Raw genomic sequence first — 26,455 nt, 5'->3', positions numbered from 1 at the left:
TTCAAATGAAAGAAGAAAACATATAAATGAGGCATGACTCTGTTTTACTTGGTTTTTATTTGTTCACAGGATGAGGTCATTGCTGAATAGGCCAGCATTTATTTCTCATCCCCAATTGCCCTAGAGTTTCTGGTAGAGTTTCTTGAACCCCATGACAGCGCTGTTAAGGAGGGACATGCAGGGTTTTGATTGTAATAATAGAACCAGTGGGCAACCTTGAAACTGCCCACTTCTAATTTTAATGAAGGTGCAGCAAGGGACAGACCATTCTGAGAAACCGGATAGTGAGAAGTGGGTTGATTATTTAAATATTATAATGACGCTGCCTGATTTCATTTTGACATTCATCCTAACTCACAAACTTTAGGCCCATTAGTTTCCTTAGTACTTTTCTTCTAGAGATAGTTGCAGTACTTTATATTCTCCTCCTTTAACTCCTTGATTATTCACTATTTTTAGAATGCATTTTGTGTCTTCTACCATAAAGACTGGTGTAAAATAGTTAGTCAACTCCTCTACCATTTCCTATTTCACCATTCTTGTTTCCTAAGAGGTCTATATTCAGTTTAGTTCCTCAATTCCTTTGTATACATTTAAAGAATTTTTATCTTGCATATTTGTATGTAAATCTACTGTCCATCTTAACACTTTATGCAAGTTTGCTATGTAAAGGCTATTTTCTCCCCTTTCTTTGATGGTTCGTAAAAATTCCTAATCCTCTGGTTTACCACTAATCTTTGCCACACTGCACATTGAAAGTAAACAATCTGATACCATTCTCAAATTGGACAAGCAGGAGGCTGGGAGAACACAGTAAGCCAGGCAGTACCTGGAGGAAAGGAGAAGTCAATGTTTCACAGTCCTAAAGAAGGGTAATACCTGGAACATTGACTGCTCCATTTGTCCAGGTGCTCCTTGTTTCCTGTGTTCTTCCAACCTCTTATTTGTCTACCTTAGATCCCAGCATCTGCAATTTATTTTTGTGTCTAACTTCTCCAGTCAACTATCCCTTCCTAGAATCTTTCTTCCTCACACGGTTAGATCACTATTGTGAGCCATGAGCTATTTTCTAAACAGTCTGCCATGCTAAACTCCTTTCTCATTCTACTCCAGCCAGCTCTGCCCTCATTCCTCTGTAATTATCTTGATCTAAGTGTAGCACAGTTGTTTCTGATTTCACTTCTCCCTCTCAAATTGAATGCCCTCATTTTATGGTTGTTGTTTTCTAAAGATTTTTATTTTGAGATCATTTATTAATCTTGCCACATTAAACATCACCAGATCCAAAATAATCTGATCCCTGGTTTGATCCACAACATACTTTTCTTGGAAAAAGTCCATGAAAAACTCTATGAATTCTTCCTTGTTAGTACCTTCGGCAATCTAACTTTAATCTTCAAGTCACGTGTAATTAACGGACTGGCTTTTTTGGCATACCTTCTTTATTTATTGATTCATTCTTTGTTCTACCATATAGTTGCTGTTGGGCTTATAGTCTACTTCTATAAGGCCATAAATATCATAAACCACAGGAACAGAAGCATGGCATTGAGCCTTTTGCGTCTGCTCTGCAATTTTTTGAGATGATGGCTGATTTGATAATCTTCAATTACACTTTGCTGCCTTTCCCACAACTCTTGAGTTCTTTACTGATTAAAAATCTACGTCAGCCTTGAATATACTTAATGACAGCCTCTACAACCATGGGCAGTAAACAATTCTACAGATTAGCAACATGAGAATAAAAGCCACATATAATAAAATGAGAGGCTGGATGAACACAGCAGGCCAAGCAGCTCTGAGATGCTGCTTGACCTGCTGTGTTCATCCAGCCTCACATTTTATTATCTTGGATTCTCCAGCATCTGCAGTTCCTAATATCTCTGATAATAAAAGCCATATAATCTGGCGGCCAAGGTTTGTGTTGATACCACTGTGCCAAAATTGTCTGACACTCACCATGCTAAATGTAGGCTCATTTTATGTATCGATTGTGTGACAATATATATTGGCTGAATAATTCACAGGTATTTTGTCTTGACATGGTTAGGTAAATGCTCCCTAGTCAATTAGAATACTGCACCTGACTTCCTTTTGGATGTGGATCCTTCTGACGTTGAAGCACTTAGTCATGTTTTTGCACTTCCAATGTTCTCTAGTGCTATGTGCCTATATATGGTGCTGCATTCTGAGCATTTTCTTGCTGCCTGTGTAGGATGAACCACCCATACAGTTTAATAGAATTAAATGGCTATTGTGCTGATGATGACAGTCATAACTGTTTATTCATCAGTATAACATTATAGCAATACTTCTTTTGCGTAGCCTTGGGTTGGTCCAAGAGGTCTTTTGGGGTAGATAGGATCTTAGAGCCATAGAGCCATGCAGCATGGAAACAGACCCTTTGGTCCAACTCGTCCACGCCAACCAGATATTATAATAAATCTAGTCCCATTTGCCAGCATTTGGCCCATACCCCTTTAAACCCTTCCTACTCATATACAATCCAGCTGCCTTTTAAAATGTTGTAGTCATACCAGCCTCCACCACTTCCTCTGGCAGCTCATTCCACATGAGCACCACACTTTGCATGAAAAATTGCCCCTTAGGTCCCTTGAATGTCTTTCCCCTCTCGCCTTAATCCTATGCCCTCTAATTTTGATCACCCCCACCATGGGGAAAAGACTTCGCCTGTTTACACTATCCATGCCCCTCATGATTTATAAACCTCTATAAGGTCACTCCTCAGCCTCTGATGCTTCAGGGAAAATAGACTCAGCCTATTCAGCCTCTCCCTGTAGCTCAAATCCTCCAATCCTGGCAACATCCTCATAAATCTTTTCTGAACCCTTTCAAGTTTCACAATATCCTTCCTATAGGAAGAAGGCCCGAACTGCACACAATATTCCAAAAGTGGCCAAATCAATGCCCTGTACAGCTGCAACATGACCTTCTGGCTCCTATACTCAATTCATACCTATCCTATCTATCTACCTCCGGCTCCACTTTCAAGGAATCTTGAAACTGCCCTCCAAGATCTCTTTGTTCAGCAACATTCCCCAGAACCTTACCATTAATTGTTTAAGTTATGCCCTGATTTGCCTTTCCAAAATGCAGCACCTCACATTTTTCTAAATTAAACTCCATCTGTTACTCATTGGCCCTTTGGCTCATCTTTGCAAGATCGCGTTGAATCTATAATCATGTGCTTGATTATTGAGTCAGCAAGCTTTGTTGCCATCAAGTTGCAAACATATCCCTCATGTCAGCAACTCCTTATGAATTACTCAATTGTTTCTTCAGCTGTTACCTAAAGGAACTGAATGTCACATAGTGTATTCTAATATTGAGCTAACAGTGGTCTGTCTCCTTGTTATTTTTTACCTCCTTATGGATGGATTATACACTTTCCAATCCAAGATAATTTCTTGATACTGCAATTATTCCAGCCCATACTAACAAAGATAATCTACCACTATCTTCTTTCTGACTATCTAGAAAACTCACGTACTCGTGAATATTAGTTCCCAGCAGTGAATATCTTATAACCAATGTCTCTGGAATGGTATAGGATCACACCAATTCATCTCTATTTGTGACATTAATTCAATTATTTTGTTCTGAACGCTGTGTTTCTAAAGGGTCACCCCTTCAACGTGAGGCTGTGCCATTGGGTGCTAGTTTCTCCTACTAGTGGAAACATCTTCTCCACATTCATGCTATCCAGGCCTCTCGGTATTAACTTACAATGAGATCACCACTGCTATCCTTTTAAACTTCATTGAGTACAGATCCAGAGTCCAAAACTGCTCCTCATATGACAAACCCTTCATTCCTGGAACATTCTCATAAACCTCCTCTGGAATCACACCACCTCCCCCCACAACTTGTCCCCGATCCCGCAATGCCAGCACATCCTTTGTTAGAAAACGGGGCCCAAAACTGCTCTCAGCATTCCAACTGTGGTCTGACCAGAGCCTCAGCAGTACATCCATGCTCTTGTATTCTAGCCCTCTTGAAGTGAATGCCAACACTGCATTTACCTTCCTAACCGCCAACTGAACCTGCATATTAACCTTAACAGAATTTTGAATTAGGACTCCCAAGTCCCTTTGCAATTCAGATTTCCGAAGCCTTTCCCCGTTAGAAATTAATCGATGCCTCTATTCTTCCTACCAAAATATGTAACCTCACTTTCCCACATTGTATTTCATCCCCAACTTTTCTGGCCACTCGCCCTAGCCTGTCAAAGCCTTTCTGCAGCCTCCCCGCTTCCTCAACACAATTGGTCTCTGCACCTTTGTATCATCTGCAAACTTTGCAGCAACGCCCTCAGTTCCTTCATCCAGAATGTTAATGTATAAACATTAAAACAGCTTTCTGTGATGCACCCTTCCCTGTAATTAATCAAAATAAACCAGAACAAGAATGTGCTGCATTGTCTATCCTTCCCGGCCTGGATGAACTGTGCTCTACCCTTGCCCTGATATTGTTTCTCCTTTCCCCACTGACCCTCCTCCCTCCATACTGCTTTCACTTCAGTTGAAGACCTTATTTTGTAATCATTAACCTTAGCTCAAATCCCCACCACTATTTGGGTAATGTAGTCAAGCTTGCCAGTGTACACCTTTTGTATGTAGTCAGTTACCTGAAGGTTTCTATTTCTTCTTAAAATCTAATTCCCACAGGTTGTGCTTTTAATGGGATCCACATGCAGTTGATTTGACTTTGAAGCATCAGCAGTCGCAAGAAATGACTCCTTGGTTAAGGCTGGAGAGCCTAATTGCTAAGGTTTATATCACCATCAGAATTCTGAATTTTCTGAATTATCCAGTTACGTTTCGGCAAATACACGCAGAATGGGTGAGAAAAGGGACAGAACATACAACAGTACAGCACCGTTACAAGCCCTTCCGCCCAGGATTTTGTGCCAACCTATTGTTAGTAAGATAATAGGTCAGCACAACATTGTGGACTGATGGGCCTGGATCTGTGCACTCCTGATCTATGTTCTGTGTTCTATTTCTTCTCACCGCTTCTGGGACAGGAAGATTCTGCCTACTACCTTGGTTTCACTCTTAAGGTCTAGCAGCATCTGGTGAGTTCTTTTTGCAAGTTTTGTTCCTGAAACTACCTAATTTAAAAATTCAGCTTTTTTATCATTACATATAACAAGTGCAGCATTTCCTCTGTCACAAGATGGCATGCAGCTGAGATGCCCTACTTGTCAGAGAAACAGTATCAGAAAATCATTCTCATGCTGGCTATAAATATTTAGGGATATTTCTAGCTTAACATTTGCCAAAAGATGTGAGATATGTATGGCTTCAGGAATAAATAGAGCAAAAATTGAAGTAATACTCAAATGCAGAGGGGGACCCAGCTGTTTGCAAGTCTTGTTGTGGAGATGTTGCAGATATTTGGTGACTGGTATTAATCAAGAAAGTTAGTCTTTTCATTTGTTGACTCCAACTCATGCCAGTTATACATGGGTGTGGACATTCCTTTGAAGTATGAGTATACAGATGAAATCATCAGGCCCTAAATCACTGAATCATCAAGGGACATATGATAAAACAGTCTGAAAGTACACAGCAGGCTCCTCAAGAAAGAAATGTGCCTTTAATGTCCCTTAAAACTACTGTACTACTTTTACAAAGTACACCGAAGAATCTACTGTACAGAAGCATACCAATGGGCTTAAGAGGTACATATAAATGTATATGCTCCATACAAACCTCCTCCCACTCTTCATCTACCCAGCCCCCTTCAAATCTGTTTTCACATTAATCTACCCTTCCTTAACTGCAGCTATGGTATTCACTGCAACTAATTGTCAAGGTGGACAGTTCAAACCACTGTCTGGATAAAGATCTTTCTCCTGAATTCCCTATTAGATTTATTTTAGGATCTCACATATTTATGGCCTCACCTGCAAATGGAAACATCTTCTCTACATCTATCTAACCTAAACCATTCATAATCTCAGAGACCATGACCAGATCACATCTCAGTCTTGTCTTTTGCAGAGAAAAGACTTTTTTTTTCCTTTCTTAGTAGGTAAAATATACTGTCACTCCTGATATAATTCTACTTTTTGTATTTCTGCAATGCCCTTGTAGCCTTTTCACAAATGGAAATGAGGTCCAATTCAGGTTTTAAATTTGAAGGAAAGAAATGAAAAACAGAGGACTAGAAATAAACCTAAACGCTTGTTTTATATTGAAAGGCCACTGATGGGCAAGGTAAGATTTCTTAAGTGTCACATGGGCCAGCAGAAGACTAGGAAACTAGTAACAACGTTGTATCCATGTCTTACAAATGGATTAAATGTCAACTGTTTGATGGCTGAGAATTAATTTGCTCAAATAGGCTACTTTAATATTATAGCTTAAGGTAAACATATTTGGAGGAACAACCTGCAGTTTTCACTTTTTCATTTTGCAATGCATACATGACACAGAATGGTTAAGAAGGATTCCACAGTCATCTTCTACATAAACTGCCATTCAGGACTCATTAAAATTTGACTGAAAAGAATTGCAATGATTTTGGTCTTTCTTCTTCGTACTCAGTTTGTAAATGATGTAAGACAAGCCATGTCTTTTTGCTTTTTAGGCAACCTGTAACAAAATAAAATCTTCCATTTTAGACTGAGTGCAGCATCCTGACTGTCTGATATTTATTGGCTTTTTGAGTCAAAATGATAGTGGTAGGTACCTCAAGTGGTTTCTGGTACATTATATTGTAAATAGGTCGCAATTATTAAGCCCATATCAGGCTCTTGTACTCATGAGCATGCAAGCTTCACCTCTCATGTCAGCGTGCTTTTTGAAAGGCCCACCTTGCTTTGACTGCAAAGCTTCAGCAGCATTTTTGAAAAACAATTCCCAGCTTACAGGCTTGTTTGCCAAACATTACTGCTTGTCCATAGTAGAATTGGTCTAAGCACAAAGATACCAGAATGTAAACATTATATGCTGCAACATGTCCTTTTCCATCTTAAAGATAACTACAAACTAAACAACCAAATGTCTGGGAAATGAATTTACATGGCTTGTGCTTCCACAGAAAATGCAGACACAAAAATGTGGCAGATTCCTAAGTCAGCTCAGGAAACACAGATGAGCAAACAAACTAAAAATCAATAAATGAGGATACTGGGGCCTAATGATCACACAGTGAAAGCTCATGAATTTGATTTTTTTACTTGCCCATGGGATGTGGACATCACCAACATTTATCGCCTGTCTCTAGTTGCCCATGAAGGGGTGGTGGTAAGCTGTCTTCTTGAACTGCTGCAGTCCATGTACTGTGGGTTAACTCACAATGCTGTTGGGAGGGATTTTGACCCAGGGACACTGAAAGGAATAACAATTTAATTCCACATTGGGATTACAAACAGCTTTTAAGGGGAACTTGCAAGTGGTGGTTTCTCCATGTGCTTGATGCCCTTGTCATTTTAATAGTAGTGGGCATGGCTTTAGACAGTGCTACCGAAGAAAGCTTAGATGAATTTCTGCGGTGCATCTTACAGGTGGTATGTAGCCCTGCGGCCGAGTAGTGGTAGTGAGTGAATGAATGTTTTTGGATGTGGTGCCAATGAAGCAAGCTGCTTTGTCTTGGAATGTGTCGAGCTTTTAGAGTGTTGTTGGAGCCGCATTCATCCAGACAAGTGGCAAATATTCCATCATATTCCCAATTTAGGCCTTATAGGTGGTGGACAGGCTTAGGAATCAGGATAACAATTACTCACTGCAAGATTTCCTACTGTCTGACTTGCTCTTTTAGCCACTGTACTTATATGGCTAATCCAGTTCAGTTTCTGATGAATGGTAATCCAAGAGGATAGTTGGAGATTTGTTGATTGTAATGCCATTGAATGTCAAGTGGTTGTAGCTACCTGGCATTTATGTGGCATATATGTTACTTGCCACGTATCAGCCCAAACCTGGGCATTGTCCAAGTCTTACTGTATTTGAACATGGACTGCTTCACAAATGGTGCTGAACACCATGCAGGGATCAGTCAAAATTCTGACTTATGATTGAGTAAAGATTAGCAATGAAGCAGCTGAAAATGGCTGTAGCTCAGACAATGCTCTGAGGAATCCCAGCAATGATGTACTTGAGTTGAAGGACTGACATCCATCATCCACAATCTCTTCCGCTGGGTCAGGCATGACTCCAACCAGCAGAGTTTTTTCCTCCGATTCACATTGACTCTAGTTTTGTTAAGGATCCATGATACCCCACCTCGTCAATGTCACCTTGTTGTCAAGGACAGTCAGTCACACTCCTGTCTGGAATTAAGCTCTTTTCTCCATGTCTTTAATTTTTAATCCCCCATCAAAAGGTAAGTGTTTAATGGGTTTTCTGTTACTAAGTTCTGCGTTTGAAGGATAACTAAAAAATTAGATCAGAATTTGATTACCATTGTTACGTTGAAACTTTTATTATCTAATTATTTGATTGGCTGGAGAAAAGGCATGAGCGTAATTTACGGATACATTTTCTGCAGAACTTAGTAGTTTGGCAGTTTATTGGAGGGGTATGAAAACTGGTAAATTTAGATTTTTACGTTGTAAATATACAAATGTTATTTTTAATTTATAAGCAAATTTACAATGCTACAGCACTGTTTGTGATTAAATGGTGTATTTGCAGTTCTGATTAAGGTACGAGAGCCCTGCTGACAAAGGCACCGGCAGCTAATAAAATATTTCATTTTAAACAGGGAACAAATAAAGTGCTAATCTTCCATGAGCATCTTACACAACGTACGAGCATTGCTTTATAGGGAACATTGAGAGCAGATTCACAGCATGCATTCAAAAGGAGCTGGAAAAATTACTTCCCGTCACCAACACAACTACTTATAAATGGACACTGTAAGTCAGGTATAAACCTTCCAGATCTAATATGATCCTTTTTCAGATCAGCTTTTCATTGACTCATGTTGTTTTCTCTCTATTTATTTGTTTCTGCTTGGATTTGCTATGACTGACAGGTGGATGTGGTAGATGGGGATTATATACAAATTACACCATGAATCAGAAGTTGGTGTCAACGGACGAAGTGGTTTGTTCTCAGCTTTAGTTTTCATATGTTCATGTTTATGTTGAAAGACGATTGCCCTACTAGACCAAAGCACTGTTGTTAAAACAAAAGCATTATTACAAATGTTAAAAAGCATAATTAGCTGAATCATAAAAATATAATAAATAGATGACCAGATAGTGAGTTGTTTGAGATGGCAGAACAAATAACATCAAATTCATCCCTGAAAACCAACAGAAACTTCTACCCTTCTGAATACAACCATTACGTATACTGTATATATTTTACAGATTTTTTTCTATTCCTAGAAAAACGTGCCACATAGACAATAATTGGAAAAAAGTGTTGGTGAATTGGGTAGACAATGTTATTTAAAGAAAAAAAAATCAAGCTTTTCACATAAAAATATTGGAAAATAAATCTGCATGTGTTCAGTGGTGAACAGTTTAATACTAAGCAACACTTTAGTGATATATACACAGGAACTAAAATGAAGAACTGACAACCTACCTGGAAAAACTCTTAAACCATTGTTTTTCTCCATGTTAATGACCAACGCTCCAGCAGTAATGCTAAAGATCTGACGAGGTGCGTAGTTTAGTCCATCCGTAACCTGGAAGCTAAATCCACCCGACATGGCTCCTGGGGAGAAGAAAACATCAGAATGGCAAACTGAATATACTAAAAACTGATCAACTTCATTTCAGGAAAGCAAGTCATTTAATCAGGGACATCTCAGAGATTCTTGCATCTCAGCATTGCCATCCTTCCAAATTTCAGGTATGAACCTTCTCCATTTATGATACTCCTTTGGCATTCACACTCCAAGGCCAAGAATTCCAGAGCAGCATCAAACCATGAGTTAGAATTCCTGACAAACCCAAGAAATGGTACCACTGAATTTATAGTTTGGCACTGGAGCTCTATTTTCACAGTTATGTAGGACATTTTACTCCAAGAAATCCAGAGTTGGTGAGAGTCTGGCAGATAATGTCATCCTGCCTCTTCCAATCGAAGCATTCAGCACTTAACCACTCAGCTGGAGTTACTGCTTTTGGTAAAAAAAAGTTCAGAAGCCAAATGCAAGCAGGTGTCCTTGGGTTCTCCACCAAAAGCAGGTCAGATCTAGAGCATTATGATCGCTACCACTGACGAGGCAAGGAGATGGATCCCAAATCCGCTCTCCCTGAAATACGGATTAAATCCATGATTCTGGCAGCAATCTGACCCATGCTGACTGTCTTTTCAATTGATCTAACTGACCTCTTTAGCTGTGTTAGAAACACATCTTTGGCCATCAAGTTCTGGAGTAGGACTTGACCTCAGGGCTTCAGGTTCAGAGGCAGAAACATTACCCACTGGGCTACAGGAAATCCTGAAATCACATTCTACCTAAATTCTAAAGCAGTCAATGTTTTATATCCTTCCCAGTGCCAATCATTAGGGACTTTCAGAATGAAGTCTTTTTCATTAAGGTTTTTAAACAGTAATGAAGACACACAAGATTCAATTAGTCATCTTTCCCACTTGTCCATCATTCTACTTATTAATTAAGCTTATTTAAGCTTGTTTATGATTAACAGCTCACCACCAGCGTTAATATTTTCAACCCATTTATTTTGGTCTCTCTTAGCTCTCTTTAATATTACAATGATATTGTCCTCCCTTTAATTTTTGGGCTCATGCCTGTCCTTTCACTTGTGGCCCACTTGATGGTTCCAGCATTGATCTTTAATTAATATCTCTTTATTGCATGTAAATTTCTATGTTTCTTTTTGCCCAGAAGAAACCAACAATCATGTTTAGATTCAAGTACCTATCGTAATAACATCGTTAGGAGTACATATTCTATGAACTTAAATAAAAGGGGCCAGTTTTATCTTTCAGGGTGGGCCATCATTTCTAGGTTAGGTGACTCATTGTTACTTCAGAACTTTATTCTCCCAGGCGTGAAGTTAGTTTCATGATGTGCATGTGTGGTTTTCTGCACAGCAAATGACAGGAGGAGCCTCAGCAGTGTTGCTGACCAGACATTGACACTTTTTGCAGGAAAGACTCTGCTGAAGAATGTTAAAGGACGTGTGAATACCAAAAGACATATTTGGACAGACAGCATTCAAAAACAAAAGAGAAAGATACCAGGGTATTGCTGCATTTGATGAGAACATGATCTGCTGCCTGCTCCAAGGAGATGGGCAGTCTATTAACCTATGCAAGTCCCCACTTACAAGCTATTTGGGTCTGAAGTCATGATCCCAGCTGATAATAACACTGGACAGGTTCCACAGTGAAACATGTATCGACAGACCACACGTTTTAATTTTTGCTAGTTGTTTATCATGTCAGTCACTGAATGTATCACAAAAGGCTGCCGATGTACTTTCTAAAAACTTAAAAGTTTATCACATGCAAAAGAAAAAAAGTGAGCAGCACTACACTACACAAAAAAAACTATTCTTAAACAGTGGTTTATCACAAATATCAGAAATAAAGTTTTTACCCTCAAGATCAACATTACATCAAACCTCTTTAAAATTGAGAGGAGGTAAAGTTTCTTGTTCCTTGTTCAGATTTTAGTAAAGCCTTTGAAAAAGATTCTGCATGTTAGACTAATTAGTAAAGTTAGGTCACATGGGATTCAGGATGAGCTTGCCAACTGGATTATTGGCTTAATGGTAGGAGACTATGTGGTGGTGGGTTCCCTTTTGGACAGGAGGCCTGTCACGAGTGGTGTTCCACAGGGATTGGCTCTGGGTCCTCTTTTGTTTGTCATTTATATAAATTATATGGATGAGAACATAGAAGGCATGGTTAGTAAATTTGTGGACACGACCAAAATTGGTGGCAGAGTAGTCAATGAAGAAGGTTCTCTAAGATTACAAAGGGATTTTGATCAAACAGGTCAATGGGCTGAAAATTGGCAGTTGGAGTTCAATCTCAATAATTGTGAGGTTTTGCATTTTGGTACAAAAAGCAAGGGGAGGGCTCAGACAATGAATGGTAAGGCCTGGTAGAACGCAGGGGCCTAGGGGTATAGATACATAATTCTTTGAAGTTTGCATCACATATTGACAGGGTGGTTAAAAAGGCATTTAGCACACTTGCCTTCACTGCTCAGTCCTTTTGAGTATAGGAGTTGGGAAGTCATGTTGAGGTTGTACGGGACATTGGTGGGACCACAGCTGGAATACTGTGCCCAGTTCCAGTCATTCAGTTACAGGAAGGATATTATCAAGCTGGAGACGGTTCAGAAGAGATTTACCAGGATGTTGCTGGGTATGGAAAGTTTGAGTTATTAGGAAATGCTGGAAACGCTGGGGCTTTCTTCACTGGAGTGTAGGAGGTTGAGAGATGACCTGATAGAAGTTTATAAAGTAATGAGAGATATAGATAGAGTTAATGGTAGTTGTCTTTTCCCTAGAATGGGGGATTTCAAAACTGGGGGGTACATTTTTAAGGTGGGAGGAAAGAGATTTTAAAATGATAAAAGAGGCAAACGTTTTATACGCAGATAGTGATTCGCATGGGGTCTGAACTTCCTGAGGGAGTGGCGGACACAGGTACAATTACAATATTTAAAAGACATTTGGAAAGAGACTTGAATAGGAAATATTTGGAGGGGTTTCAGCCAGGAGCTGGTAGGTGGGACTAGTTTAGTTTGGGATTATGTTCAACACGGACTGGTTGGACTGAAGTGTCTTTTACGGGCTGCATGATGCTGTGACTGTTTTGGAGACTGATGAACGAATAGCGCATCTGCTGTTAAGATCTCTTCTTTCTGAATGCAACAGTGGCACCTCTGCAAGTTTCTGACCTTCCATATCACTGGCCATGGGCCCATGGTGCCCCTGATGGCTCTCTGCAAAACAACCCTGCTGGTGCCACAGTGCTGCCCCTCCCCACCCCAGCCATCCATTATTTTTCTATCGAGTTAAGAACATACTAAGTCTCTCTGGAAAGCCTTATTTGAATCTGCCACACATTCTAACTATGAAGGGTTTTCCTCATGTCATCATCGCATCTTTTGTTGATCATTAAATGGATGTCTTTCAGGTCCTAACTCTTCTGCCATTGGAAATAGATTTTCCTTATGTCCCCTGTATAAATGTATGAATTTTAATGAATCCACTGCCTTCACTTTTCTGGACTGGGACTTCTCCAACTGACATCTACTCATTTGAGTTTTGCAATTTCACCAATCATCACTCCATGATTTTCTGCCCCTTTTTATCACATGCCTTATTGATTGTAGTATGCATTCCCTTCAATGGAACGTAGATATTGACATTGTTCAAAAACCTAAGGGTGAATGTGAAACTATAACATTTCCAGTGGCAATATTCACAGTGGATTGGAGGAGATCCTATTCTATAACCATGGAAGCACTGTGATAATATAACCATTTATTATAAATGGCTGATGTCCATGACATTACTCACAGAGAGAAGAATGTACATTTTAGTCAAATTTCACCACCTTTCCAACTCACATTATTAGCTTTGCAGATTCTACTGATTTTCTCTGTGCCTTTTCTTCCCATGGAGATTTTGTAAACATATATATCTTTTTTTTAAAGAATGACAGTGCAATGGAAATGGATTGGAGTTGGGATAAGGAAACACGTTAAAAATTCATCAGTGGTCTCCCCGTTGACCATAACATGGTAAAAACTGAAACATCTGGGTTTGAGCAAATTCACTGATACTTGTGCAGATAGGGCCCCTACACTGAGGCGCCCTCATTTAAGCTCAACAAAAGCAAGATTTATTGCAAATTTTGCTTTGCTGTAATTATGCTGACAATGTTTAGTAAGGATAATGGAGGCCAGGAAAGGAAAGCATTAGTTACTGTGCCTCATCTTGATTACCACAGAAATTCAAATTAAGATAACATGTGAATTTACAAAAGCACTAGTGTACAAAGTAAACTTATTTTAACAGAAGAAAGTTAATTTACATGCTTATATGAGGGTTAAATTTCTTAAAATATTTATTCACTAACTGCATTTTAAAATTTAAAAAGCCTATTCTAAAGTTTTTGTGGTAAATATACTTTCTTTCCAATAATATTTTTCCTATTGATTGGACAGCACATCGAACTCCAATTAATACAAGGTATTTCCTTCTGTTTTCAAATTTCTTCAAAGTTATCAAACGGTATGTCACTCAATGACCATATCACCATGTATACCCCTTCAGTGGTTCTGAATCCACACCATCAGGGATTTCAGAACGCTGTTACATTTTCACCTAAATGCTGTTGTCAAAATCATTTTGTCTACTATGAGCAAGAGTACATCATGAAAACCCAAAGAACACACATCTGTTAAGTGAATGGAAATAAGATGCTCACCAGCCAGACAGAACAGTTGTGAAACATAAGTCATCTCCCACTGATACTCAAAATAGATGGCACATTTATATTTAGGGTCAGGGCTTCCCCTAATCGAAAAGCAAAACTCTCCCTCCCATACATCAAGGACACAAGAGATGACCACATGACTATTCAGACCCCTAGGTATCAGTGTAACCCGCAAACCAACAATACCCTACAACAGCTACTGATGAACATCAAGGACCCTATACCCAAAGCCAGCAAAACTGGTGTAATAGACAAAATACCATGCAAGGACTGTGAGAAACACTACATAGGCCAAACCGGAAGAAAATTGACAATACGGATACACGAACACCATCTAGACACCAAGAGACATGGCTAATTCTCACCTGTCTCACTACACATGGACAACAGGGGACACAAATTCGACTGGGACAATGCATTCATAATGGCACAAGCCAAACAGAGGCACGTCAGGGAATTCCTGGAGGCCTGGTATTCCAACTGGAACTCCATCAACACATCGAATTAGACCCTGTGTACAAACCACTGAGAAACAAAATCTGAAGTAATAACAACTACCCCAGCAAACCGAGGCATTAATAATAACAAAGTGTGGAGCTGGATGAACATCGCAGGCCAAGCAGCATCTTTGGAGCACAAAAGCTGACGTTTCGGGCCTAGACCCTTTTTCTGATGAAGGCTCACTGATGATGTTACCTAGAATGGTGACGAAACATCTGAAAACAAACCTTCCAGCTCAGCGAGCAAACTCACATCCTAAGATGCTGCTTGGCCTGCTGTGTTCATCCAGCTCCACTTTGTCATCTCGGACTCTCCAGCATCTGCAGATCCCATTATCTCATATAAAATAACAAGCGGGACAGAACACCGACACTTCACCAGAGGCGCACTGATGATGTTACCTAGTAGCGTGATAAAATAACTGCAACCAAACCCACCAGCTCGCGAGCATGTCTACAAACTCATTCACAACCCGAGCTACAAAGCTTCTCAAAACCTTTAAGCAAAACTCTCATTTGCAGCAGTCCCAGGTCAAAAGAAACACTCCAATGAATTGTAACAAATTTTGATTACTCAAGATTGTGAATCAATTCACTATAGGCTATTATAATAATTACAACAGTGGAATAGTATTATTTCATTTCTGTTGTATTTACACCATTATAAAGAATATTTGAGTTACTTAATTCTTTTAACAAACTTTTTTTTTCCAAAAAAAGAAAGGCTGCCAATTTTTCAACCAAATTGCAGGACATTTAAAAACGTGATCTGTCCAATAGCAAGCAAATGTTTCTTGACAGAAATGTAATGGGAATTATTTTGTGAAAAATTATCAATGCATTGGCATCTTTCAATTTGTACATTTAAATAAATGGGGAAAATATTCCTGAAATAGTAATCCCTTTAATTAGTGGCTGGAAATACAATTGGAGAAGTGTTAATCAAACAATCCAATGCAAACTAATCGGAAAGTTAAGTTATCACAATAAATTTTAAAAAAAGACTGCACATTTTGGGCATCTGATACAAAAATAGGAAATGTATAGCAGGTGCAAAACCTGTTCATTCTCTTCTCTTCAATGTCCCAAATCTACACGTACTTCCTTAAATCTAGGATTTATATGAATTGTGTTCTTATCTCGACATGCAAAGATCAAATGCAGATTTATTAATTGCTTTTTATCTTCAAACACTTCTTATTTTGTTTGCAAATCGATTTACCTTTCTGCAGCATGCCACTTAACTCTTTCATACTTCTCCAAGTTTGACCTCTAACTGGGCTTCAAGAACAATATTTTATCTTCCTCCTAGGTACTTTCCCACACTTTTAGTCAAATGTTAATGTGTATAACTTTGAATTCAGTGGGCATTCACTCGTGTGTAGGGGATGCGGGAAATGCCTGTCAGTGTTCAGAGAAGGGAGCTGCATTAACATTCCAGTTATAGAATCTGCATCATTAGGATAATTCTGACAAAAAAACAGTCAGGGCAGTTACAACTGACTGGCCCAATTACTTGTTCTGGTAGAATCTTGACATTGCTCTTCTGAAATGTCCACTTAAATCAGACAGGAGTCACATTCATACATGCCAACTGTGATTCTATTAGGTGGACCAAGCTCATGTCTGACTCAATACTCACTCATTGAACATTGTTGTGAATTCAGGCTGAAGAGATCTTAAAAGGGTTAAACTTTCCTCATGTGCCCCAGAAACGTAACAGTCTTGGTTTTTATCCCAGGATCCTCTGCAATTTTCCACGAGTGAGACCGTGCTAAGAACCCGTCCTCACCACTTATCTTCCAGCCTCTGAGTCACACAAACTTAAGCATGTAGTCACCAGCAAGCTAGGTCTTGGCCCCTGTTTTGGAAAGCCTGCTTGACATGTCAATGAGACTCAGGAGTTAAAATAGGTCAGGCTGAATGCTGATGACAATGACATGGTGTGATGGTACCCCAGCCCTACGCTGATTCATCTCTTCAAATGCTCCCCCCTAGTGACGTTTACTCGGGGTTTCCCATTGCAGGGTTAACACAACCCACTGTGTTTGGTTTCATTTCAGATTGACATTTATGGGTTTGCACTCTTTTCTCCCCCCTGCAGTTTCCACTCCTTCACTTTTTCCTGGTTACTTGGTTGGTTTATTTGCACATTCTTTTATATTTGAAGTCTTTGAATTGACTCCTCCATTATATCAAAATGAAATCTCTTTCTTTAAATAGCTTTCAACCTGCTGAAAATAAACCATTCATCATTTTCTTGAATAGAATACATCCAATGAATTTACAAGCCTTGTTTTGCGGTGTGTTTTAGATTTTTGTGGGATTTTTGATCCAGTGAAGTACTGCAACTGTGGGGACTGCTAACTGGTTACAGTCATAGAGCTGTACAGCACAGAAACAGACCCTCCAATACAACTCGTCTATATTGACCAGATATCCCATATAAATCTAGTCCCATTTGCGAGCATTTGGCCCATATCCCTCTAAACCCTTCCTATTCATTTACCCACCCAGATGCCTTTTAAATGTTGTAATTGTACCAGCCTCTACCACTTCCTCTGGCAGCTCATTCCATATATGACCATCCTCTGCGTGAAAAAGCTGCCCCATAGGTCATTTCAAATCGTTCCCCTCTCACCTTAAAACGATGCCCTTTAGTTTTGGACACCCCACCCTAGGGAGAAAAGCTTGTCTATTTATCCTATTATTGCCCCTCAGAATTTTATAAACCTCTGTGAGGTCACATCTCAGCCTCTGAGGCTCCAGAAAAATAGCCCCACCCTATTCAGTGTCTCCCTACCTAGAAACATTCTGGTAAACATTTTTCTGAACCCTTGCATGTTTAACAACATCTTTCCTATGCCAGCAAGACCAGATTTGCACGCAGAATTCCAAAAGTGGCCTAACCCAACGTACTGTACAGCTGCAACATGACCTCCCAACTCCTATACTCAATGTACTGACCAATAAATACAAGTATAGCAAATGCCTTCTTCACTAACCTATCTACCTGCAGCTCCACTTTCAAGGAACAATGAACCTGGAGTGAAAGGTCTCTATCATTCAGCAACACTCCTCAGAACCTACCATTACGTGTGTTAGTCCTGTTCTGATCTGCCTATCCCAAAATGCAGCACCTCACATTTATCTAAACTAAATTCCATCTGCCGCTCCATTAGCCCGTCTGATCAGGATCCTGTTGTACTGAGGTAGCTTTCTTCGATGTCCACACCTCCTACTTTGGTGTCATCTGCATACATACTAACCATACCTCCATGTTCACATCCAAATCATTTACGTAAACTATTAAGTATTAAAAGTCAATATGTTACTGCAACATTCAAAGTTTCCAAGGTTAAGGGTGTGTGCTTCAACTCAACATGTCTTTTCCCAACTTGTTCAACAACTACATGAATTTGTGCATACATTTCAACTTCTGCTCCACATCCAGCTCCATTGTTACTATTATTTTTAAATTCCTCATGGCCCATCTAAGGATGTTTCATTTTCTTTTAGTATTTTGACCACCGAAATTTAACCTAAACCTATCACCATTACTTCACACTCACCAGTTCCCAATCCATCCCTGAATATTTCTTAATAAGTCCACAGCCTCCCTTGGTGCCTCTCTTAACCATGCCTTCAGTGCACAGGTCATGTTATAATAGACTAGGCTGAGTGTAAAGTCTCAATTATATTCAATCCTGGATCGGTTCTTAAACTTACAACCTTGTGATTTGGAAGGAAAGGCGTTACTTACTGATCCAAGCTGAAATTTCTACTCAAATTTCCCAAGACACCTCAGAAAGAAGTGTCAAAAACATGCTGTGTTAAAATGACTTTACACATGAAGAAGTTGAATGCAATGTCATGTATAAGATGATATATCCTGTATAAAGGATCCATATGGGCCTGATTGGTGCTACAAATGCAACTTATGGCCTTAGGATCTTTTTTGCCACATTAAGACAGGCACAAGAATTTGCTTTCATATTCATAAGACTCTGCTGATCTAGCTTTGAAGCTCGATTACTTTAAGTATTTAAAGAGGAGGTAGATAGATTTGAGAAATATCAGGGGGTTGAAGGCTAAGATGGGCCAGCACGAAAGAGGATTGAGATCTCAGGCAATCAACCATGATCTTGTTGAATGTTAAAAAAAACAAACTTGAAGGCTAAAAATGGCCTACGCCTTGTCCTACTTGTTCTGTTTCACCTTTTTGACTAAAATGAATCACCTTCCACTTCTACATTAACTTCCACTTCTCTGCTTGCTCCGTTAAGTTGTCTGTGTACTGTTATACAAGCAACACTCATTTCATAGTTTCTGTCATGCCTCCAAGTTCGGTATAAGAACGTTTGAAATTTTATGCAACATTCAATATCCATATAAATGAATTCTAATCAAAGTAATGCAGTAGACCTAGCACTCACCCTTCGGAACATCACAGTCTACCATCTTTTATTTATACTCTCATGGAATATCAGCATCACTGGCTGGCCCAGCATTTATTCTCTGTCTCTAGTTGCCCTTGAGAAGCTGGTAATGAACCAAGAACAAGAGAAAGTTACAGCACAGGAACAGGCCATTCGGCCCACCAAGCCTGCGCTGATCCAGATCCTCTATCTAAACCTGTCGCCTATTTTCCAAGGATCTGTATCACTCTGCTCCCTGCCCATTCATGTAGCTGTCTAGATACATCTTAAATGACACTATCGTGCCCGCCTCTACCACCTCCACTGGCAACGCGTTCCAGGCACCCACCACCCTCTGTGTAAAGAACTTCCCACACATATCTCCCTTAAACTTTCCCCCTCTTACCTTGAAATCGTGACCCCTAGTAATTGAGACCCCACTGTGGGAAAAAGCTTCTTGCTATCCACCCTGTCTATACATCTCATGATTTTGTAGACCCCAATCAAGATCCCCCCTCAACCTAATTCTTTCTAATGTAAATAATCCTAATCGATGCAACCTCTCTTCATAGCTAGCCCCCTCCATACCAGGCAATATTTTGGTGAATCTGCTCTGACCCACATCCTTTTGGTAATGTGGCAACCAGAACTGTACACAGTCTTCCAAAAGTGATTGAACTGTAACATGACCTGCCAACTCTTGTAAGTAAAAACCAAAAGAACTGCGGATGCTGTAAATCAGGAACAAAAACAAAGTTGCTGAAAAAGCTTAGCAGGTCTGGCAACATCTGTGGAGGAGAAAACAGAGTTAATGTTTCGGGCCTGGTGACCCTTGTACTCAATACCCCGTCTGATGAATGAAAGCATGCCGAATGTCTACTTGATCACTCTATCGACTGCGTTGCCACCTTCAGGGAGCAATGGACCTGAACACCCAGATCTCTGTGCATCAATTTTCCCCAGGGCTTTTCCATTTACTATGTGGTTCGCTCTTGAATTGGATTTTCCGAAATGCATCACCTCACATTTGCCTGGATTGAACTTCATCTGCCGTTTCTCCGCCCAACTCTCCAATCTATCTATATTCTACTGTATTCTCTGACAGTCCCCTTCACTATCTGCTACTCCACTAATCTTAGTGTCATCTGCCAACTTGCTAATCAGACCATCTATACCTTCTTCCAGATCATTTATATATATCACAAACAACAGTGGTCCCAACACGGATCACTGTGGAACACTACTGGTCACAGTTCTCCATCTTGAGAAACTCCCTTCCACTACAACTCTCTGTCTTCTGTTGCCCAGCCAGTTCACTACACATCTAGTGAGTACACCCTGGACCCCATGTGACTTCACTTTCTCCATCAGTCTACCATGGGGGACCTTATCAAACGCCTTATTGATGTCCATGTATATGACATCTACAGCCCTTCCCTCATCTATCAACTTTGTCACTTCCTCAAAGAATTCTATCAAGCTGGTAAAACATGACCTTCCTTGCACAAAACCATGCTACCTATCATTAATAAGCCCATTTTCTTCCAAATGTAAATAGATCCTATCCCTCAGTATCTTCTCCAGCAGCTTCCCCACCACTGACGTCAGGCTCACCGGTCTATAATTACCTGGATTATCCCTGCTACCCTTCTTAAACAAGGGGACAACATTAGCAATTCTCCAGTCCTCCAGGACCTCACCCATGCTCAAGGATGCTGCAAAGATATCTGTTAAGGCCCCAACTACTTCTGCTCTTGCTTCCTCCAGTAACCTGGGATAGATCCCATCCGGACCTGGGGACTTGTCCACCCTAATGCCTTTTAGAATACCCAACACTTCCCCCCCTTATGCTGACTTGACCTAGAGAAATCAAACAACTATCGTTCACCTCAACATCCGTCATGTCCCCCTTCTCAGTTAATACCGACACAAAATACTTATTACATATGCCACTCATTTTCTGACTCCTCGCATAACTTCCCTCCTTTGCCCTTGAGTGGTCTTCTTGAACCACTGCAGTTTGTGTGCTGTAGGTAGACCCACATCATCATTAGGGAAGGAATTCCAGGATTTTGACCAAGTGACGCTGAAGAATCAGTGATATCTTTACAAGTCAAGATGGTGGGTGGCTTGGAAGGCGACTGGCAGGTGGTGGTGTTCCCATGTATTTGATGCCCTTGTCCTTCTAGATGGGAATGTTTGTGGGGCTGGAAGGTGCTGTCTGAGGAGCTTTGGTGAATTTCTACAGTGCATCTTGTAGACACTGCTGCTAATGAGCAATCCTCCAGTGTTAAATAGAAGTCAACTATTTATCATTTCTGAATAAGGGTCCAGGCCTTTCCTGCTCCTCTGAAGCTGCTTGGCCTGCTGTGTTCATCCAGCTCTTCACCTTGTTACCTCTATTTATCATGAATTGCTAATTTCTTTCATTAAGCCCTTTTTAATGCATACAGGCACATTCACATACAAATAATTTTCTCAACTGAGGACACCCACGAAATAAAGGCTTTCTTCTTGAAACTGGAGTTATTAAAAGTGCACAACTCTTAAAAGAATTAAAGGCTTTTCTTCATCATTAAAAGGTAAACATTAGTCAATCAGGTATGAAACTAATGGTTTCAGTCCCTGAGGACTGGATCAGACCATTGGAATACAGAGCTACTGTCATGAAAATCTACCCAAATTAAGCGAGCTACATTTTACTATTGTTTGCACCATATGAGGATTCTGAAATGAGGGTGGAATACATTTTGGCCATTCCCTGTCTAGCAACTGATAACATTAACATTCAAATCCTCAATTATTTGCCTAGGTTTTGTTGAATAACAAAACTGGTTGTCATCAGTCACCCAGTAATCTCTGTAAACATATGCCACCTGGTGGGAGAAGCATGTATTGTGACTGATCAATTCATAGCGCAGATAGACCACCAAGGGGTGAATTTTACTTCCACAAATTGGACTCTGTGGTGCGGATTCCAGGCACAGATTATCGCCGCTTCCTATTACTGAGTTCATTTTGGATCCAATTAGCTGAAATTGATCAGTTGTCTTCTGAAAATCCAAGTCTTGCACCTCCTACACTGAATTTCAAACCATTTTGTTTAACTATTCAAATCATACCTGCATGTGTATGAACTCCACCTTCCAGTTCAATACTGACTATTCCCTATTGCCTTTGCGACCTTTAGTTCAGGGTTATTTGACCTTTTCATATGAGAGGGTCGGGTGGGGGGGTCACATTTCAAACAAACAATCGTTCTCTCAGGGACAGTGAGCAATTTTAGGAAACATAAGATTTGTTAAAAAATAACACTGTCCTGTGTCTTATTGGTCCAAACTAGAGCCAGAGGGTAAAAGATAAGACTAGCTCCCCATTTCTGGGCCAAGCAGAGTGGAGACTGGGGTTGAGCTAAGGAGTAACAGTTTAACCAGCACTGACGTGGGATCACCTCGGGCAGGTCACACTCTAAACTGCCCTCGGTTGAATTCACATGAAAGTTGGGGTTGAAAGTGGGTTGACTTAACGAGGTGTAGAGCTGGATGAACACAGCAGGCCAAGCACCATCAGAGGAGCAGGAAGGCTGACGTTTCGGGTCTAGACCCTTCTTCAGAAATGCATTTTAATATGGGTTTGGTCTCACCCTGCCTGCTTTGGGCATAGACCCTTTGCTTTTGTCTTTACAAAGAGGTGCGAGTGGGAGAAGACAGGGGCGAGGGTGAGGGATGGGGAAGACTGGTGTCATCCAGTTCACTCTCACTCACTCACGGGCCACTGCTGGAGCCAGTTGTTCACTCCACTTCCCAACAGTAAGTCGCTTCTCCGTCCACATCCTCACCCATTACCGGAATTAGCTATTTCTCTCTCACTTAGCCACCTGCCCAGCTAGTTATTGGGTCTTTCAGTCACTCCCCCTTCCATTTAGTGCACTCACTCATTCGTTCAATCCCCCAGTCAGTAACATATCCCACCTGGTCTACACACCCTCTTCCCCCACTCCCAGTCACTTGCCCAGGCCCTAGGTAGTTTGATGATGAATATCCCTGAAGGGCTGTACCATGAAGGTACCAACATGTGCTTTCTCCCACCCAGTCAAACTCTCCTAGGCTGGCTGTTTCTGAAACCACCACTCCCTGTGACCTGCCTCTCCTCATGTCACTTGGGTATTTCCAGATGCTCCTTCCCTAGGTTTGCTTGTTCCAGATACCTGTATACTGTCGTCATATCCCATTGGTGACAGCTCGCCTCCCCCTCAGCCCATATCCCAGCGGCCTGTCATTTTCCTCCTCTGCCAGCCCTAAGGCCCTGGTAGTTCACCAGGGCTCCAGGCCTCAGGTGGAGTTGTTCAGATCATGCTCCAACCACAGATGGCTCCTCTCCAGCAACAGCCTCAGCAGTAAATGTGGGATACAGCCAATCTCCCTACCAGTTCTTCCAGGTACACCTCCCTGCATTTTGAACAAAGGCTTGAAAAGCCACATCAAAACGCTTAGCAGGCCTCCTTTTGGACAAGCCCGTTTCAAATAAATGTCATAGGTGAAGAGTCTAGGCCCGAAACGTAAGCTTTTGTGCTCCCGAGATGTTGCTGGGCCTGCTGTGTTCATCCAGTTCCACACTTTGTTATCTCAAATAAATGTCATATTCTATTTGTGACAGCCAGGAAAGGCTAAGTGGTCTTTATTTTCCAGATATTTACTTCATTTCAGGCCCTGCACTTATGAAACAGCTGAAATATTATCAAGAATCTCTCTATTCAGTTCGAGAACTACGATCTGCTTTAAATCCATTAACATTTCTACAAGCTGAATAAGAAGGCTTACCATTATGGACAAACAAAAGTTGCTGTTTATTTATATGATCTTGGGTGAAGTTCAGGATGCGTTTATTTGGAGAAGTCTTTAGAGCGAGATGTCCATTGCTAGGCGGAGTGACAGAATATGCTAATTCTTCCGGGGAAGAATCTTTATCTTCTGTATTCAGGTCATTTTTTGATATCTCTGTGACTGAGCCCACCCATACCTAAAGAAAACAGAAAAGGACAACTGTAATGTGCACCGATATTCAAACAGAGAAAAAAACCAGCCTCTTGATATTCCGAACTGTCTGAAAGTTAGTATTTACTGCTTAGGAAGTACACTCACAAGCAAAATGATATTAGGTTTTAGATTTGCATTTTGTCCTCAGAGTATAAGTCATGGCTGTTTATATCATGACTGGATCATTGTGACCACGTCAGTTGCATTTCCTATTTGAGAAATTGTTTTAGTTGCAAGATCATGGAGAACTCGAATTTTTAATCTACATTTTACAGACAATGAAAATTGTAAGACAAGAGATATCTCTGTCCTATTGGACTCCAGTTGTTCAATGTAATGAAACCTCTATCCCAAATCATACAACAGGAATGTAGAGTGCAAGTCACACTGTACCTGTAAGAAGTGGCAACGGAAACCAAATGATGGTTTCCAACAAATGTGCACTACCGTGGATTCACATTCCAAGCCCATTTTCTGAATTAGATAGAAGCCTGAATTTTCACTTGAGAGTTCAGAAAATTCCTTATTCTACAAAATGGATTTGGGCTGGGCACTTGAAATGGAAAAAACATAATCTGGATGGTTTGATTTCTGTCCTGCGTTTGGAGGAGAGGTAGGTATTGATGGACATCAGATTCACTGTCAAACCCACATACTAAATCCACATTCTTTCAAGAACTAAACCCTGAATAAAACTAAGCATTCATTTTCACTCCCATATCAAAGTTGTAACAATTAGGAGGTAGAAATCAAACTATAAACTGACAGGCACCCCACTGTGATAATGACAGATAGTGAACTGGGGCGGCACAGTGGCTCAGTGGTTAGCACTGCAGCCTCACAGCGCCAGGGACCCGGGTTCGATTCTAGCCTCGGGTAACTGTCCGTGTGGAGTTTGCACATTCTCCCCATGTCTGCGTGGGTTTTCTCCAGGTGCTCCGGTTTCCTCACACAGTCCAAAGATGTGCAGGCTAGGTGGATAGGGCATGCTAAATTGCCCATAGTGTTCAGGGGTGTGTGGGTTATAGGGGGATGGGTCTGGGTGGGATGCTCCAAGGAGCGGTGTGGACTTCTGGGCCAAAAGGGCCTGTTTCCACACTGTAGGGAATCTAAAATCTAATCTAAAAATCATTCATGCAGTACAAATCCCATAACTGTTGAGTGAATTGGCAAACTTTTTTAACCTGTAGAATTTTTTCAATTTAAAAGGGCAGCAAATTTAAGCGCTTCAATGAAATAAAAAAAATTAAATGTCAATTCACGTTTACTTCTAATAATCCCAAAAGGCATTTTATTTCTTCCAAACTAAAACTTTGCTCTCCCATAGAGGATAAGGGTCTATCCAAAGGATACCATACCTCTCCAAAAACATTTTGGTAAGTTTAGATCTGATCTTCAAAGTGTAAAGCCCAGAAGTCATGTTTTAGACAACAAAGTGTGGAGCTGGATGAACACAGCAGGCCAAGCAGCATCTTAGGAGTACAGAAGGTGATCCTTCATCAGAAAAGGGGGATGGGGAGAGGATTCTGAAATAAATAGGGAGAGAGGGGGAGGCGGGCCGAAGATGTGTAGAGGAGAAGATAGGCGGAGAGGAGAGTGGGGAGTTGGAAAGGGGATAGGTCAGTCCGGGGAGGATGGACAGGTCAAGGGGGTGGGATGAGGTTAGTAGGTAAGAAATGGAGGTGCGGCTTGAGTTGGGAGGAGGGGATAGGTGAGAGGAAGAACAGGTTAGGCATGTGGGGACGAGCTGGGCTGGTTTTGGGATGCAGTGGGGGGAGGGAAGATTTTGAAGCTGTTGAAATCCACATTGATACCCTTGGGCTGCAGGGTTCCCAAGCGGAATATGAGTTGCTGTTCCTGCAACCTACTGGTGGCATCATTATGGCACTGCAGGAGGCCCAGGACGGACATGTTGTCTAAGGAATGGGAGGGGGAGTTGGAATGGTTCGCGACTGGGAGGTGCAGTTGTTTATTGCTAACCGAGCATAGGTGTTCTGCAAAGTGACATGTCCATCCTGGGCCTCCTGCAGTGCCATAATAATGCCACCTATTGTACTCCTAAGATGCTGCTTGCCCTGCTG

General features: G+C 40.8%; 1 protein-coding gene across 1 annotated transcript in view; it reads right to left on the bottom strand.

The window, feature by feature from the left end:
* cspg4ba (chondroitin sulfate proteoglycan 4ba) overlaps positions 1–26,455 on the bottom strand; it is a 115,179-nt gene that overhangs the window by 31,420 nt on the left and 57,304 nt on the right. Inside the window, exons 6-7 of the mRNA XM_048542226.2 lie at positions 24,159–24,357; positions 9,570–9,701 (exon numbers count right to left, since the gene is read on the bottom strand). Of these exons, the coding sequence (XP_048398183.1) occupies positions 9,570–9,701; positions 24,159–24,357 (331 nt within the window). The remainder of the gene's footprint in view (positions 1–9,569; positions 9,702–24,158; positions 24,358–26,455) is intronic.

The sequence above is a fragment of the Stegostoma tigrinum genome, chromosome 1 (assembly GCF_030684315.1).
Source record: "Stegostoma tigrinum isolate sSteTig4 chromosome 1, sSteTig4.hap1, whole genome shotgun sequence".
NCBI lineage: Eukaryota > Metazoa > Chordata > Chondrichthyes > Orectolobiformes > Stegostomatidae > Stegostoma > Stegostoma tigrinum.
Note: the sequence above shows the minus strand (reverse complement) of the source record. Positions and strands in the feature narration are given on the sequence as shown.